This window comes from Amborella trichopoda, chromosome 4 (assembly GCF_054954075.1).
Source record: "Amborella trichopoda isolate Santa Cruz 75 chromosome 4, AtrichopodaSantaCruz75HAP2 v2.0, whole genome shotgun sequence".
Lineage (NCBI taxonomy): Eukaryota > Viridiplantae > Streptophyta > Magnoliopsida > Amborellales > Amborellaceae > Amborella > Amborella trichopoda.
This window is the reverse complement of record NC_142339.1, coordinates 13,557,988-13,576,599: the sequence shown is the minus strand read 5'-3', so window position 1 is coordinate 13,576,599 and position 18,612 is coordinate 13,557,988. Positions and strand designations below refer to the sequence as shown.

At 35.5% G+C, this 18,612-nt stretch overlaps 1 protein-coding gene across 18 annotated transcripts in view; it reads left to right on the top strand.

Annotated features, from left to right (window-relative positions):
• The first annotated feature begins 1,040 nt into the window (after positions 1–1,040).
• The window catches only part of LOC18423214 (Small GTP-binding protein), a 95,098-nt gene continuing 77,526 nt past the window's right edge, over positions 1,041–18,612 (top strand). For 8 of the 18 annotated variants that reach the window (XR_016054182.1, XR_016054181.1, XM_088864936.1 and 5 more), the window contains exons 1-3: positions 1,041–1,434; positions 6,778–6,954; positions 10,360–10,446. Coding sequence is in view for 9 of the 18 variants with exons in the window: in XM_011628037.3 (XP_011626339.1) it covers positions 1,183–1,434; positions 6,778–6,954; positions 10,360–10,446 (516 nt within the window). In the remaining 9 variants the exon portion in view is untranslated. Of the gene's footprint in view, positions 1,435–6,777; positions 7,378–10,359; positions 10,447–18,612 lie in introns of all 18 variants that reach the window. The other 10 variants (XR_016054184.1, XR_016054183.1, XM_088864929.1 and 7 more) reach the window with 3 other exon arrangements.

Here is an 18,612-nt window from a genome sequence, read left to right as displayed (position 1 = left end):
AGTATTACCTTGCAAATAGATCAATAAAATATTATCGTTTGAGTTTTTATAATAATTCGTGATTGACGATATACTGACAATCAAATTTTGAATATAACAAACTTTGTAATTGTAGTATTTTAGTTAAAAATTGGGCATATTTTTTTTTTTTATCTACTAATTGAATTTTTATATATTGATTAGAAATGTCTAAAAGCACAAAAATTTATAATATTTACTTGTTAAATAAATATATTTACCAATTAAATAAATCAAGAATTAGATTCTATTGTTATTTTAGGAGGGGAGTGGATTTCACCATATGTTTAGATAGCTTATATGGGATTATGATATAAATCATTTCACATAAACTTTTCCCTATATAAACTTTGATTGGTTTAGAGCTTAGGCTCTATATAAACTTTTTCTTATAAAAAATTGGGTGTGATTTGTATAAAGTCGAGGCTCTAAACAATCAAAGTAAAACTCACCTTCAAATAATATCGAGGAATGTCATTTTAATACTGAACTGAAAATCTGTGATATCTTTAAAATATATTTTTAATTTTTAATTATAAAATTTAAAACTTAAAAAATAGTATTAGATCGAGCATATTCATGAAATATTGAAAATCGACTATCCAAAAATACCTTACGAGATGCATTGTTTTCCAAAACTTGAAATTCATAGTATTCTCATATCCATATATCTTAATATAGAGATGATCAATTTGAAGACATTTGACATCAAAACAACTTCTTCTACTGAAAATTTTGAAGTGCACCCTAATTAGAATGCTTAGCGCGTCGCACTTATATAAAACTTTTTCCAAAATTCAATATGCAAAATGCCACCTCATTTGGAAATCTCCCATACGGCTGCGCACCGCAAAGATTGCCCAGGCCGTATGTGGGCATCACACCTACGGCAGCATTTGAACCGCAGTGTATAAAAGTGTAAATAAATAGCAGAGGAAACGCGCGTAAAAGAGCATTTTTCTGGGCCACACAGGGTTCAAATTGAAGATAAAACGAAAGGAAGCTTCTCTTTCTCTATCTTGCCCTGAGAGTCCCTCATTCCAGCATCTTAAGACACCTAGAATGCTTCTGATTAAACCCTAATTATCTGATCACAGAGTCGTCCTTTTTCGTTTTTGGCGCAATTTTTTGACCAAAGGCACTTATCAGAAGATTTATCAGAAGATGGCCATAGCTCCATTCAAGCTCGCCATTTCTCTTGGCAATTGGGATAGTGGTCATAGTATCAGTAGTAAAGGAGCCTCACATACTTGTTGTAACCCATTGATATCGAGGAATCCATGGATTTATTGCTTTAGAAGCTCGAGATCACTGAGCATTCAAAAGAGGGTTGGTGTTTTCTGCGAAGCAGTAACAGAATCGAAAGGGGCTGGTGCAGGGTTGGCCGCTAACTTCGGCCAAGATCGTCTTTCAAAGGTACGTATACAGGGAAATGAATTTGGAGCTAATTTCACCGCACTTGCTTTTTAGTTCCATCTATTTCTGGGGAAAATAGCTGGTGGCCGAAACGTAGTCGTATGCACCCTTGTTTTGGGTGGAAGAATAAGAAACAGTGGGTGGGTGGTTACACTAGCCTCCATACGGTTTCAGCTGAAACTGTAAATGGAGACAGTTCTCATCTCACATTTATGGCAGCTGAAATTAGTTCAAAATTAGATATTATAGAAAAGAAGTGTACTATTTATTTCTCATTGATTAGTTTGTTTCTGGCTGAAATGCCGAAAGAGAACTAATTTTCTTGGATGTTATACGAACTCAATCGGTCTTTGAAGGATAAGAAGTTGTGCTTGATAAGCCGGGCTCTTTTCTAGCTACCCTGCAATGAGTCATTGAATTGTAAAATTTTTAATTGCCGTGAGGTTTTCTGCATGAGTCTTGCTTTTTGGGTAATATTTTACTGTTGCATATTTTATTACTTCATGCATTATACTGAAATTCTCTTTTAATTGGGGACTTGTCTCAGTTCTTTATTTTACCTTTGTTTTCTCTCTTTAGCAGTTCCTTTTATATTTAGTTCTACATTCATAATCTGATTCGTGGAAGTTGGAAAGTATTTGGTCAATCTTTCACAAAAGATGCAAATACTCTTAGCTTATGTGGTATGATGCAGTTTTCTACTGTTTCTTTCAAAATCTAACAATGTTTGCCTACATATGCATGCCCAAGCTTTTATTTTTTGATAGGTAACATAATTTTGATTAGATATGTATGTTCATGCATTTTAACAGTTTTCACTAGCTATACCATGGACAAACGTTAAATTGATTCTCAGTCAGTATGGCAGTGAGGTTTTGAATATTTTATGAAGTTGACAATAAATACCCTTACAAATGCATAAGATAGGAAAAGGTATAAATACAACCTCTAATATATCTGATCACTCGACATCATCACAAAATGAGTTCATTATCCAAAACCCCCCTTAAACTCTACCAAATTAGTAAGGATGATGGCACTTATGAGTTGCTTGTGACAATCAATCTTGTTATGCTTTATTAGTTCATGAAAAAATAAAATTTGATTCACTTGAAGTGCGGATGCCTTCTCATATGGAAGGGCCCTAATTACAATTATCTCCTTGCAGACATTCCACATCGCTTAATTCTTAACTGTGCACTAAGCGATAATAGTTTCTTTATTTTCCATGAATTGAGAAAAGTGGGAAGCTTATGGGAGAAAATGGATAGCAAAACTAATAAAACATGAAACTGACCATCCCAAGGCCTTTGGTCTAGACTATAATACCCAGTTTTATGAAGGAGGTCAAGGGTTCAGATTTTGTCCATCATACAAACCAAATTAACCTACCAAAATGAAATATTGCCAATAATTTCAGAGGACTGAATTGTAGGTTGCTTCATATCAAGGCAACTAACTCAAATCAGAAATAGGTTTGGCATTTGGATTTGATGCCATTATTAAACCACATCATTGTGTGGATAAAAAATACATGCTGATGATGTGGAGTATTACCACTTGAGATCACTGTGGGGCAAACATATATTTTCTACCTGAATCATTGTTATTGATGCTATCTAGATTGGAAACGGGTACCTAAATAAGGTGACCAGTTATCTGCTTATAAAGCGTGGGATAAGGAATATTTGTCTCCCATTTGTGAATGGGTTTCACATTGTTGGGTGGATTGTCTACTCTCTTTCTACTCTCTTTGTCTGTGAGATGTGTAGAAGGGATGTAGTTTCTACCTGCATCATTGTTATTGATGCTATCTAGATTGGAAACATGCACCTAAATAAGGCGACCGGTTATCTGCTTATGAGGTGTGGGATAAGGAATATTTGTTTCCCATTTGTGAATGGGGTTTCACGTTGTTGTGCTATTGTTCCTCCATTGATCAATAATTTCGATCTTTGGGAAGTATCATGATCATCTAATTAGAAAGGTTTCAATTTGTTCAAATGAACGCCTATTGATTCTAACAACTGATTGTAGAGTTGATCATTCGGACCTTTCAATTCATAGATGTGGATCTCAGACCCATGAAGGAGGAAATTCTTTATACTCACAAAGAAAAAAGGAAGTGACTTAGACAAAAAAGAAGTTACTTGGACAAAAAGAGACAAAGTGTCTTGGACCAATCAATCGAAAGTTGATTAATATGTAATCAATCGAACACTACTTGAAAACAGTTCTTTGTTCAGAAACGAAATGTTCCAAATATTCTTCAAAATTCTTGCTCCCATTGGACCATTTGTATCTATACGCATTAGGATCCCGATTCATGGATCTCTCGGTTCGAGAAATAAGAGGATTGAACCATTTCTTCTGACTCTTTTTCAAATTCGATAAATGTTGGTTGATCGTATATTTCATTATAGTTATATGATTCAGAGTATCATTTCCCATTTGATCCCTTTGAATTCCATATTCGAAGTTGTGATCAGATCTATTCATTAAAAATAATCTCATCTATACATTTCTTATGTACCCATAGGTGCTATATTGGATTTGAATCACATTTCAGATCAATCTATATTGATTGACTGCCTCCATTATGTTGTTGCTAGACAATACCACTATTTTTGGATCTTCCAAACCATTCCTACAGGAGAATAATTATTTCCAGTAACGATAATAATGTTTGGAATTATCCTACACATTACTCTAAGGATTTTTTGATCGTGGCTTCGTTTGAGGTAATATTTTGTCACTTGCTAAGGTCTTGATCGATGCAATTAAGAAATTATCAAAAAATCAAACCATTATATAATATATAATTTGCTTTTCTACTGTCTTATTTTGTATTGTTTATCTTAATTGATTCTATTGTTTCTTTTCCCTTTTCTGACAAGTATTGTGTCTGTCACTTGGACATGCTGAGGGCCACGACTTGAACATGGCTTGACGCATCTAGCTGTGTCATGCCATGTTTTTGGCTGGATTTTATAAGTGTCCAATGTGTCTCAGTGTCCATTGAGGTTGATTACAGACAGATATCTAGTTCGTGGTTTTCATGATACCAACGACTCATTTTACTTCCCAGTGTTCATTCTAAAAGGTTAAAACCAGTGTTTTAAAAAACGGCTAGTCGCAACGGACTCGTCCGAGTCGACACGGGAATCGGCCACCCCATGTCGATTCCAATGAAATACACACTATCACCCGGTTCTAGATAAGAACCGGCAATTCACTACAGTAAACCGCTCGTGTCATTACAGTAAAACCCGAGTCGCTGCAGTATTGCTACAGTAAAACACTACAGTATACAACATACTCTTTGTGGGCCGCCACTGTACACACAACCAACTTCCTTATCGTTCTTCCTCATGCTCACCTCAAGAACACGTTAACATGACGTTGGGATTGCCTTTTATCGTGGCATTCAATCTCCAAAGTCTTCGATGTGAGACTTTTACTTTTAATTTTTAAACCACCGGTAGTAGACGAGGTAGCATTTTGTTCGTGCAAATTTCTCCGTACTGACGTTGTGCTCCCGTGGGATCCATAATACAAATCTTAAGCCTATATTCTTAAGACTTTGGCGATGTAAATTCTTGAGCAAATATGAACATTAAAAAAGATGTTTTTCAAGTACAATGTACTACGTGCTTGAATGTCCAATTTTTAGATAACCCAAATTTTTTTTTGTCTCAAAATAATCATCTAGTTATTAATAAGTAGATCCCAAAAATCAAATAAAAAATATCCTAGTGGCATTTAATCATCGATTATTTTCCACCATCTTTTTAGTTTTTTTGTCAAAAAATAAATAAAAGTTAGCTTGACAAAAAAATAAAGTTATGACAAAAAAAATAAAAGTTACATTGACAGAAAACTAAAAGTTATGATAAAAAAAAAAAATTACCTTTACAAAAAAATAAATATTTGTCAAAAAAATAAAAGTTACCTTGACAAAAAAAATAAAATTTATGACAAAAAAAAATAAAATTTACCTTGACAAAAAAATTAAAGTTACGACAGAAAAATAAAAACTACCTTGACAAAAATTTTTTTTTTTCGAAAAAAATAAAAGTTACCTTGACAAAAAATAAAAGTTAGGACAAAAAATGAAAGTTACCTTGACAAAAAAAATAACTTTTTGTCAAAAAAATAAAATAAAAGTTATCTTGACAAAAAAGTAAAAGTTATATTGACAAAAAAAATAAAAGTTATCTTGGCAAAAAAAAGTTACCTTGGCAAAAACATAAAAGTTACTTTGACAAAAACATAAAAGTTACTTGGGCAGCATCGTCTTCTTATTTTTCTTGTCAATAAAATAAATAAAAGGTAATACAACAAGTATTTATTGTCAATAAATAAATAAAAAGTAGTACAAGTATTATGCTTTTCAAGCACGCATTTGAGTTGCAATTATTCCAGAAACCTAAAAAATTTGATTTTTGAAACCAAAAAAATTAGAAACCTAAAAAGATAGATTTTTGAAAAATTGAAGTGTAATTTCAAAAATTGGTATCGAAAATTGGTATGCATTCTAATAATTTCTATATTGATAACCAAATCTTATATTTTATTTATTAATTTATTTACATGATAAATTATGTAATTTACTATCTTTTATTATATTTATTAATTTATTTGCATTATAAATTATGTAATTTACTAATTTTCTTACAATTGTCGATAATATACTTTAAATTAGATGATATTATAAGATATTTTGGATTTTTTATTATTGTATAGTAAAATAATTATAAAATGTAAACCAACAATTTCAATTTTAGTATATAAGATTATAGTTAGTTAGTGATGGCCATTTTTTATCGATTTTGGTGGCCATTTTTGGTAGCCTTTTTTTCATCGATTTTATCAATTCTTTATTGTAGTCCATCTATGATTATATATTTCATCCATGATAATTCTATGATTTTTCTTTTATGTGATGTAAATTTAATGGTTAATATAAGTTCATATAGGGAAAAAAATCTCAATATTCGTATATTGATGAAAAAAATGAAAGTTAATAATGTAGTACCTCCATTTCTTATTGGATTCCTAAAAAACAACATTTATAATGAATTTTAATAATTTTTTTGGATGTTATTTAAGTCTTAATCCTACCGATTAGGCCGATTCCCGATTCGGATCGCCGATTCACCGATCCTGATGGGTTTTTGAGGTGCTCGATCCGGGGCACCGATCCGTTTTTTAAACCACTGGTTAAAACACCATTTTTGTTCATTAACTTTAGAAATTCTATATGTTTCCCCCATTTTTTTCAAGCTCATGTGTCTGTTTGGTTGGTATTGAGCTTACATAATTCCTTTGTGAAATTGTCAGGTCCCAATATCAAATATCAGAAACTTTTGCATTATTGCACACATCGACCATGGGAAGTCAACTCTGGCCGACAAGCTATTGCAACTGACTGGCACAGTTGATAAAAGGGACATGAAAGAACAGTTTCTTGATAACATGGATTTAGAGAGAGAGAGGGGTATCACTATCAAACTGCAGGTTCGCTTTTGCCATTATTTATTCCTTGCTTGTATCTCACCAATGTGCTTGTTTCTTGCCCAAGCATGTAAATAGCAGCCATCCTTTAGTAGTATCTTTCGCTCTTTAATAGGTTACCGAGTTTTTTGCGAAGTAAAATAATTTTGTATTCTAACCTTTTCAACCTTCTCTGCATTTAATCAAGTTTATATGATTTCTTATTGTTTTCTTTCTACCTTTCAACCTTTCTGAAATGCAAATATCTCACCTATTTTCTGAATTTTCACGGACCAATTATCTATATAATGCACTCAACCCTGTTTATGGTGTTGGCTCTATTTCTCTACTGTGTTGTATGGGATTTTTCTGGAGGATGTCGTCCTGCTCATTATGATACAATTCCGTGATTTTCTGGAGGACATGGACCCTTTCTCGTAACGTGAGGTATTGAGGTTGAGGTTGTCTGTCCCCTATTATAATTAACGGAGGGTTCTAAAACCACCTGGGGCATTTTATTAGTTGTATTGCATCTCCCAGTAATATAATTTTATGCCAATAAGTCTTGTACCTGAGATGTTTGTTAGATGGAACTGTAAATTTTCAGCATACAATGATTTTCTTGAAGCATCAAAAAATAATATCGAAATTTTAGATTCACAGCATTTCATTGATGCTCCAAATATTAAACTTCTTTTGTATTAGTAAGAGTGACATGCAAGTTTTGCCAAAATCTGCTGGTTTGGAATGTTCATTTAGAATCTTTAAAGATTGCATATCCTTAAGGGTACATTTGATAATGGGATGCTCCTGCTTTTGAAGACTCATCTATCCTTTAAGGCTCATTTGTAATGAGATGCCCTGGCTATCGAAACCACATCTTCCTGGAACTGTAGCACTTCCCGTATTTGATAACGGGAAGTGCTATGTTATTTTGGAGCCGCCACTTCCAACATAGTGTAAAAGGGAAGTGGCAGATTCTGTGCTCCGTCATGGAAGCTGCCACTTTGGAAGCGGGAAGATACAACTTCCAAAGTCGTATCTTCCACCAATCAAATCACCCTTAAGGTCCTTTAAAGTTTTGTGTGTCTGGAGTGTTTATACCTTGTGGTCATCTATAAATTTCACTGTGCCTTTTTGCAAAATATCTGCTCTATGAATGATGATTTATGGAACATATTGTTGTTACTCCTGGATTATTGCAGATCCATTACCAAAAACAGTATGGATTACAAGATGAAATAAACTTCTTTAGCATCTGTACAAACAAGTTACCAGACTGGTTTTCCTGTGTACTTCATAACCTATTTCTTACAAATAGTACCTTTCATTTCTGTGATCACCCAAATTCAAAAGTCCATGGAGACCTTCATAAGATCCTTCTAATTGCCGTAAACCATTTTTTTATTGGGGAAACCGAGGGGGCATGAACCACCTCAGCTTAAAACCTTTATTTTAAGGTTGTTGACTGCTGCTTAAGAACAACGGCTAGGGATGTTCTTGATCTCTACCTCTTTGTCAAACAACTGGAGTCCTATTTTGATCCTTATCTGAATTCCATCTCCATGTGCCATTAGAATCCTGTCTCCTATTGTCTCATCTTGTCCCAAAAAGGCAGAAACTGGTACCTTGGATTGTCCTCAATTGCTATGATCTCATTATTAAGAGGCCCGTACTCTACTTGTATATCAATCCCACCAATCTCTTGGAAAAGTGTAATCGTCTTTGTGTTGGTCTATCATGGAGAAGGTCACCTTTCAGATCAATTCTACCAATTCCATAATGGTTCATGTAAGTTGTTTACTTTAAAGATGGGGGAATGATCATGTGTATTAGAAATACACCATGTTATGGTGTATTGGAACCTTTCTGCCCTTTCCTTTAAAAAATACCTTTTTAACTCTAGGAGGTCTGTCTCTTTATCTACACACTGCCATCTTATCTCTCTCTTATCTGCTAGCCTCCAATTCTATCTCTCACTAGTCTTTACTAAAACTCAGTCTCTCCTCCCTTCTGTAGCGAACCATTCTCTATCTCCCAGTAGTCTATGGCAGAACTTCCATTTCACTCTTTCTCCTGTCTGGAGGGCCAATCGAGAGAGAGAAGACCATCACTTGTTTAGAGAGAGAAAGCAATTCCCTGATAGAGTAAAGAGAGATTCTTGCCCAAAGAGTGATGAAGACAATCAGAATATGCCGAAATCCATCACCATTGACGGATAGAGGTAGAGAATAGGATGATTGGAAAGGCACCGCACTTATCTATTTGATCACCATCACCATGGAAGGAGGGGGAATCTAAAGAGAGAAAACACCAACTCATTATCCAAAAAGGAACTAGTTAAGGATTTCTCATATCCCCGTCTATACTTTGCTGATTTAGCACCGTAAACTTTTAAATTTGTATTTATTTTTGTATCAGAATAGTTCAGCATATTGATGCCATTCTAGTCATGGATGAGCCTGATAAATCTTAGAGAATGACCCATCATAAGTAGCTGTGGCAGCCATTTGGTGTGCAAACATGGAACCTTCAAGAAGTAGACCCATATGGTGCTTAAGCAGGTAGTTTCACAGTTCCATGTTCTTCTCGATGAGTTGGTGGAATGAAGGGTTTTTAGGAAATGATGGAAGATTTAGAAGGAGATTGAGAAGCTATTGCACTACGGAGACGTTAGGTCCCTGCTTTCTTTGCTCTCTTTTGCATATCTCTCTTCCCCTATCCCCAAGATATTCTATTTGTTCCTCCTTTCTATATCTCTGGTTTGATATAGAATGCATTGAAACTTTCTTTTCAACCGACTTAAAATTTTTCCAGCCACATAGAGAGAGAGAAAGGGTAAGAATGTAAAAAAATAGATCCCTTAAGAGCTGCTCACAAGTTATCTAGATTAGTATGTTGTAAAATCTTTAAAATACATACCAAACACCGTGTATTTAAAAGAATGGTCGGTCCAAGATTCACATAACCCAAACACTGTGTATTTAAAATACACACCATCATTCCCCTTGAAGATATTGATTCTTATATATGATAAATCTTGATAATTGATACATCCAATGAGCTTTTCTGTTTCTTTTTTGTTTGTAAGCTTACTCTTCTGTAATATCATTAGTAAATCTCCCTCATATTATGTAGCCCATTCTTGATATGCTAGTTCTGGTATTAGCAATGAATGTTAGTGGTTTCCTTTTGATGAATTATTGTAGTTTTAATATTTTTTGTACTTCATGTTCATGATAGTGTTGTGAGTTATTCTTGCTTGATCGTCTCTTTAGTCTGTGATTCTTGTTTATATCTGCTACTTTATCCTTGATGCTGATTTCTAATTTGACGTTCTTGCCTCTTGGCTCCTTTATATGTGTTTTTCTATCAAACCAAGGGGATTAATAACATGTTCCTTTCAATGTCTTCTGGTCTTTATTATAGGCAGCTCGAATGCGTTATGTCATGGATAATGAGCCATATTGTTTAAATCTCATTGACACTCCGGGTCATGTTGATTTCTCCTACGAGGTACAAAAACTAAGATCATTTAAGGATTTGAATTTCGTAAGACTGATCCATTGGAAACCAAGAAAGCCTCTCACTTTCATGCATAATTTGTGCATTTGGCCATGGCTTTCCAAAAAGATCTTCATCAGATGATACTCTGTGGACAACCATATGTTAGGAGCAATTATTTGTTATAGGATTTGATTCACTGTGCTCGCGTTCCACAAGCGTTTTGTTAATTACTCTTTTTTCATAGTCATTTCCACTAGATGCTTGCCCATTCTTGCATGAGAGCACATGTTGCTATGGGAGGTCCTGTTCTAGAATGTCTCACAAAGCGAACAGCAAATTGAAGGGGACTTTTCATCCTGCATGTGTTTTCTTTTCTAATCACCAAATATCAACTGGTCTCCTTTTCTAGTTTGCACTTTTGTTTTGATTCTGTACGAATAGCTTTTAATGCTCCAGTAGTATTAGGTAACTAAAATGCCATGTGGTCATTGTCAATGAGTTCATTTGGTCTCTGAGCAGGTGTTTTGTCATCTGATGTTTTAGTTTCCAATACATGTCCAAACATTTTTTTTTGAGTTGTCATCTGTAGTTTTGCCACGTGTACAACCCAATGTTAGACTGTACATTACTTCTTTTTTTGATTGGTGAACTGTAGAGTAATTCTTATTGTTTTATTATGTGCTTTGCTCGGTTTTGTGAGTTCACATTGGTAATATTTGGATATTTGATGACAGAAATCTTTAGATGGTCCCTTTTAAACTTTTCAACACTCTTCTTGACCTCTCTTAAATTCTGCTTGACCTTGAATATTTTGGGATTTTACGCAATCTTCAATGTTTTTCCTCTCCTCTAGAATATGATAATATGCTCAGGGCTGTTGTGCAATACGTACTCATGTTGTTATAATGTGTATGGAGTTATGTAATTACGACCCACATGGTACGTGCATGTAGGAGAATTTGATAATCGATGCACTGGACATGCTCGAAGCGCATATGGACATAGGAAATCTATGTAGACATGTGTATCTGGAACTTTTCCTTCTCTGGGACTCTTAAACAGGTGTGCCTTCTATGTGGACGCATGAGTCGACATATTGGACAAACAAGATAGACGTGTCTGTTTTGTTAGACACATTTCTACATTGTAACATATGCATTTCCCTTTTGTTAGTCACATGTAGGTGCATGTGTCAAGTGATTTGGACATGCATGTCTTTGAGTTTGAGCCACATGTTTTATTTTGAATTAACTTTATTATTAAAAGATTACAATTAGTCTTATATATAAATGTATATAGTTGCACATTCATTGTATGGGCTTTTACGGATGAGTCATACTGGATTCAGCGAAATCAAAGGCAGTTGTGTCTTTAATTTTGACCCACATGCAGTGTTTCGAAAAGCACTAGGCAGGTCTTACGTGGCTTGGAGGGTCCAGGCTGCCCAGCACCTAGGTGGGTGCCCAGAACCGGGGCGGCCTAGTTGAATCCAAAAAGGATTCTACAGTCTCTAACAATATATATATTATATAAAATATAAGAATTAGGTAATTTAGGGTACATCAGAATTCAAAATATACTGCACATTAGCACACACACTCCTTAAACATAACCATAAGTCGGTCCATATCTAATTGAAACTTAAAATTTACTAACCAAATTACCAAACCAAAGTTACCAAATACCAAACCAGTGGAACTACAAATCGACTATCCACAATACACAACCAAGAGGAAGAAAACAAAAATCAAAGTAATACTTGAAGACTCAAAAGAATCTTCAATCAATGTTTAAAGTTTAATCATTATTCATCATTAGAAAAAGTAGGGTCAGCTGCATTTGCATCATATTGGATTCGTCACCCTCCTCGACATATTGGTCGTTCTCCTTCGTTTCTTATGAATTTGCCTCTTCTTCCTCCTCTTCCTCCACCCTCGTCCTCTGTGTAGGAGATCTAGTGGTCTTAAGAGGGTCGGTTGATGTCCCTAAAGCATCCATGACTATGACCATGTCCCATGTCGACCTCATCATCCCATATTTTTTGATCTGATGGAGTCTCTCTTAACAAACCTGTCCTTCAAGAATCGATTATACTTAACATAGACTAGGTCATTGAGCCTCTTTGATTCATGCATGTTCTTTTTCTTTGTATGAATCTAACAAAATCAAATGAAACTAATTAAAATCTATGGTTCATGTACTATTAATACAATTATACAAATTACCCTCACGACCTTACCCCTTCAAACGTACTCCAATTGCGCTGAAAACTGGATAGGAAGTGGTTAGGTTTAAGATCCGAATGACCAACTTTTGTAAATTTGGAGAACTACATCCATGTTGGCTCCGCCAATTGGCTACAAAGATATAAAATAAAATCATAAATAAATAATAGAATTTTAAAAATGAAACTTGATTACTTGAACAGTTGAACTTGATGAACTTAAGAATATTATTACTATCGGGATCAATTTTGGTCCTTTGCCTCATTGTTATTGGACTCCCACAAGATTTTAATGAACACATGTAATTTATCTGCTCATTAACACATATAATATCCTGGATATCAGGATCAGGGACTAACACATCTACACACTTATTAAATCCAGTCATAATTGTGTCATTTGTGTGTATATCCTTATCAACATAAAAAAATCCAGGTTCAAATAATAACCAGTTGCATGCAATGGTCCATGTCGCTGCCTATCCCATGAATAATCTCCCAAACAGGCTTGTAGCGGTTTTCATCATCATCAAAATTTTGAACTATCTCTCTTTTGCATTTCTCCATAGCCTCATATATGTAGCCTATAGAAGCCTTGTCACTATCAACCATGCGAAGGACTTTGACAAGAAAAAATACCTTAAGAGCGCCCTTCACCCATCTCCAAAAAGCCTTAAAAGTGATAATATCTCTCACCTTCTTCCCAACCTGATCCTTGCACCACTTGCATGCTCTCCAGTCATTCGAGGTAAACACTTGCCTCAACTGCACTCTCCTCAAATGTATGCTATCTAGGCATAAGTACCAGGTCGCAATCTCATGACCCCAAGCCTCACAATCTCTTTCTTCTTTGTAAATCTACGTATCATGCTGAGGGTGAGATAGTAGCTATAAATGAAATTTGTAACTGACTTTGCCTTCTTCACTGCACCTTATATCTTGATTAAACCGTCAAGCGCCTCAAGCATGAGGTTTGTACAATGTGCTGCACATGGTGTCCAAAAGATTCTAGGATAAGCTATGCGCAACAAATTAGCAGCAACAACATTAGGAGCAGCAACAACATTAGCAACCTGTATAATAAGATGCTCCCCAACCTCCTTGATTTCCTTATCTATAACTTGGAATATGTAATGGGCATCATAGGTATAATCAGATGCATCAATAGACCTCAAAAAAACAGTCCCTAAGGACAATTCATAAGTCTTATCACGCCAAGCGTCAGTCATAATAGAAACTCTATACTGAGCCCATGTATCCTTCTTAATTTCTATAACATCCTTCGTGACACTCATTGCTTTTTCAAAAGAGGCTCTGAAAGCTCATATGGGGTTGGGGGTTTCATCTCAGGCCCAAATTGGCCAATTGCCTCTACCCCGACATAGAAGCTGCTTAGGCGAACGGTATTGAAAGGAATACTCGCCTCATAAAACCATGTAGCCATTTAAAAAGTAGCTCTATCTATCTCTTCCTTCTTCATTTTATTTTCAATGGTGGTTTGCTTCTTTGTTTTCTCTCTTGCAACCTCAGGGTTAGGTCGGGGAAAAAAACTTATCCATATGGCCTCTAACTAGAGGCTTCTCATTCCCAAGTAGAAGCAATTACAACTTCCTTTCCCTTTCCCTTTCTCCTGATTATGGATTGTTCTACCTCTTGACATCCCTCTCCATCCTCATCACTAACATCATTTTCATAACTGACCCAAACCCTAGACCTAATCTCTGTTATAGAAGCAAATTTCTCATCTTTTATTATTTTTACCATACTAAAAAAATTGTTTATTTCCTCTTTAACAACATCATGAGCGTTTTTATATGGGGCACCATCTCCCCTGATACCGGCAAGATGTTTTTTGAACCGGTTTATGGCCCTTTTGTATCATTCTAACAAAACTTGCATCTCATGCAATTTTTATCATTAGGATTTGGGTTGTAGCTATTTTTCCAACCGGGATCACGACTCCTATTAGATCTCGAAGAAGGCATCTCAAAATAATACAACTTATACGAACAATAAAAAAAATCACGTATTTTGATTGCTCAATCTCCAAACTTCTACCTCAAAGATTCTTCTAAAGACTCAAAATCTTCTAAAAAACCCTCCAATAGATTTATAAAACATTACAAATTAAATCTAATATCAATGGATGACGTTTTGATCAATTTCTTATAACTTTGAGAAACCTTTTAATCCTAAAGAAATCACAAAAAATTGGTTTTTTGGGGTTTCTCTCTCTCTAAAACGGTCTTTAATATGTTTTAGGTTACAAATAAACCTAAAAACAAGAAATTTGACCCTTTAGTATAAAACAAAATAACAAAAAATGCCCCTACCAAAACTTTTTTCTGCCTTTAGGCGGGGCGCAGTCCCTGGGCGGCCGCCTAGGCGGGTGCCCAGGGTTTTTCGCCTATTTTTGGAGCCTAGGCCTGGGCAATGCGCCCAGGCCCCCTGAACCGCCTAAGCGGCCGCCCAGGCGTTGAGTGGTCTGCTTTTTGAAACACTGCCCACATGTTTTATTTTTATTCATTGTTATTAAAATGTCATAAATTAGTCATACATATATATATATATATATATATATATATATATATATATTTATATATACACAATGGACTTTCTAGACATTACATCGACTTGGTGAGAGATATGTACGATGAAGCACTAACTAGTGTACGAACAATTAGTGGAGAGACGAGTGAGTTTTCAGTGACAGTAGGTCTGCATCAAGGGTCAACATTGAGCCCGTACCTCTTTGTCTTAGTTATGGATTCCTTAACTAGGCACCTACAGGATGAGGTGCCATGGTGCATGTTGTTTGCAGATGACATAGTTTTGATCGATGATACCCGAAACGACGTCAACACAAAGCTAGAACTTTGGTTGGATGCTCTAGAATCCAAAGGTTTTAAAATTAGCCGGCTTAAGATAGAGTATATGGAATGCATGTTAGTAATAATAAGAATTTAGACGAGGAAGTAGTTAAGATTGACGATCAGGAAGTACAAAAAAGATCGCACTTTCGATATCTTGGGTCAATAATCCAGGAAAATGGAGAGATTGAGGAAGATGTTGCACACAGAATTAGAGCTGGGTGGACGAAGTGGAGACGTGCAACTAGAATTTTATGTGATCGTAGCTTACCAATGAAGCTGAAGGGCAAGTCCTATAGGACAATTGTGAGACCAGTTCTGTTATATGGGGCTGAATGTTGGGTAGACAAAAAACAATGTACTCATAGAATGAGTGTAGTGGAGATGAGGATGTTGAGATGGATGAGTGACTAGACTAGAAGGGATAGAGTTTGAAATGAATCCTTTCGGGAGAATTTAAGTGTGGCACCAATAGGCGATAAGATGAGAGAGAGTAAACTTAGGTGGGCTGGCCATGTGTGGTGCCAACCCAGTACGACCCCTGTTAAGTGGTACGAGTTAGTTCAAGTGGAAGGACTTAAAAGGGCAAGGGGTGGGCCCTAAAGGATGTTGTTGAAAGAAGTTCAAAAAGATATGGGGACTTATGACCTCGCTGAGGGTATGGCCTGTAATAGAACAGAATGGCATACCATGATTCATGTTGCCGATGATAATGATGATGATGATGATGATATATAGTCATGCATATGTTGTATAGACTTGTAATGGGTGAGTCGCCCTGGACAAAGTATAAGAAGGTTTGTTAATTTCTTTGAATTTGAATCAGACGCATACAAATATCCGTCGTCTTGTATTATATGTCTAAGACAACGATAAACACCCACACATAAAGGAAGAAGTTTTGGGAAGTGCAGATTGATATGGTGTCCGCCATTTATCTTTTTGAGGGCCTTAGACATTTGTTCAGGCCGAACTCTTTCTCAAACTCTTTTGGATCTAACGAATAAGATAGTGAGTGAAAATCTTGGAAAATACCCTAGATTTTTGTTTTTTTTTTTTTTTTGAGAAAATGCAGTGTGGGCCATCCATTTCAGGTGTTCTAAGATGGTGTTGGATTGAGGCCTTAGGGGGATTTGTTTGGTCCCAATTTTTGTAGATTGCTTTATCATCACCAAATGAACAATTAGAAAAAGATCGAATTTGAGTTCTTAAGACCTAGATATAACTTCCAAATAATGGACCGTATGTGTTCACTATTGGGACATTTTTTTTAGGGACTTCTAGCCTACATCTTAGAAATGTTCTTTTCGGCTTGGGGTGCTTGAAAGAGTAGTACTTTTCCCTGAAATTTGGGGTCTAGAGGGGCTCCCTGGCTATGGTTTTGAACTAGGCTGGTCAATGCAGTGGTTGCCACTGGGCAAACCAGATCTCTCTCTCTCTCTCATATATATATATATATATATATATATATATATATATATATATATATAGAGAGAGAGACTCTCATATATATATATATATATATATATATATATATATATATATATATATATATATATATATAGAGAGAGAGAGAGAGAGAGAGAGAGAGAGAGAGGTAAAGGATCGTAAAATGAGCCAGCCAGCCTATTGATTAGCCTAGGCTGAATGGCTTGGATTCAATCTAGGCACATCCGATGATCAACTTTTTTGGCAATTTTCTCTTTTTTTAATTTTCTTTTATGAATCCTTTTGAGGTGAAATTCTAGGGAGATGTATGCTGAACATAGGTGCAAGAAAAAAAAGAAAGTTAATTAAAAAAAATAAAATTGATGAAACCCTTATAGGTGAATGTGGGCCATCTGCATAAGTTGATCTTTGTCATGTGGAGTATATTAAAAACTCATCGGAAAGGTTGTTGTCGTCAAAAAACCCTCCAATTGTCATCTCGACTTTGCGATATATGGGTGTGGAAAAAAATAACTTCAAGTCCTAGAAATGGTGCTTCTTGTAATGTATTATGTGAACTATCGATTTTCAAGATTTTTAAGTGTTTGTAGATTTGCTAGATCTACATTATTTTTGAAGCTTTAAATCTCATAATTAGAGATGAAAATGGTTTTTCAAATCATCACCAAGGTTTTTGGCAATAAAACAACAACTTTGGGCATCATTTGGTGGTGCACCTTGCTTTGATTGTTTTAGGCGTCAACCTTATACAAAACTCACTTATATATATATATATATATATATATATGGATGGCAGGTTCACTTTTGATATTGCTTTAGGAACATTGAAAGATAATCTTCCTCCCAATTTGGACTTTGGAGTCTATCGGATCTCAAAATCAATTCTTTATTGAGGACATTATTGTGCACTGGCTCGTCCGAATAAGATTTGGTTGGGAGCTTCAAATCCCTTGGATTAGAATTCCTCAAATGCATGACCTAGATCTGAATTTGGTGTGTCAATAGATTTGTAGCATTTTTGAGCTCGAATATTTTATTTGTTGAATGTTGTTTTGAAATGGTGGAGTCTGTTTTACAACACTTAAAAGTCCCTTTGCCCCCTCAAAATTGGTTTTGGGGTGAGGAACGTAATCTTTTAATGTTCCGATAGGAACATTTACAGTTTTTTCCTTTGTGTCTGTAATCCTAATAATGTCTTCTAGAACACCAAACTTGGCGCTTCCCCTACATCAAATACCAGTTTTGAGGTGCGGAGGGATCTAAAAGACTTTCAAATCATTCTCGCACTCCAAAAACACTTTCTGAAAGGGAATCAATTGGGAGCTTCAAAAAATGCTCCAAATCCTTGGCCACCCTAAAATTAGATCCCCTACCACCTATATCAATGGGTGGTAGATTTGGGGGATTGATGTTTTTTGGATTGCCAAATCAAAAACTTTGAAGGGGGTTTGGAGATTTCTTGGGTCCCTCCAAACCTCAAAATTGGGTTAAGAGGCAATAGGTAGGGATCACCAAATTTGGTCTTTTGGGAGGAGCATTCTATCACTCACTCCTGTACACACACAAACACATTGTGAAAAGGTTTGGTCAATCCAATTTTCGTTCACCTACCATGCACCTTGGCCAAAACAT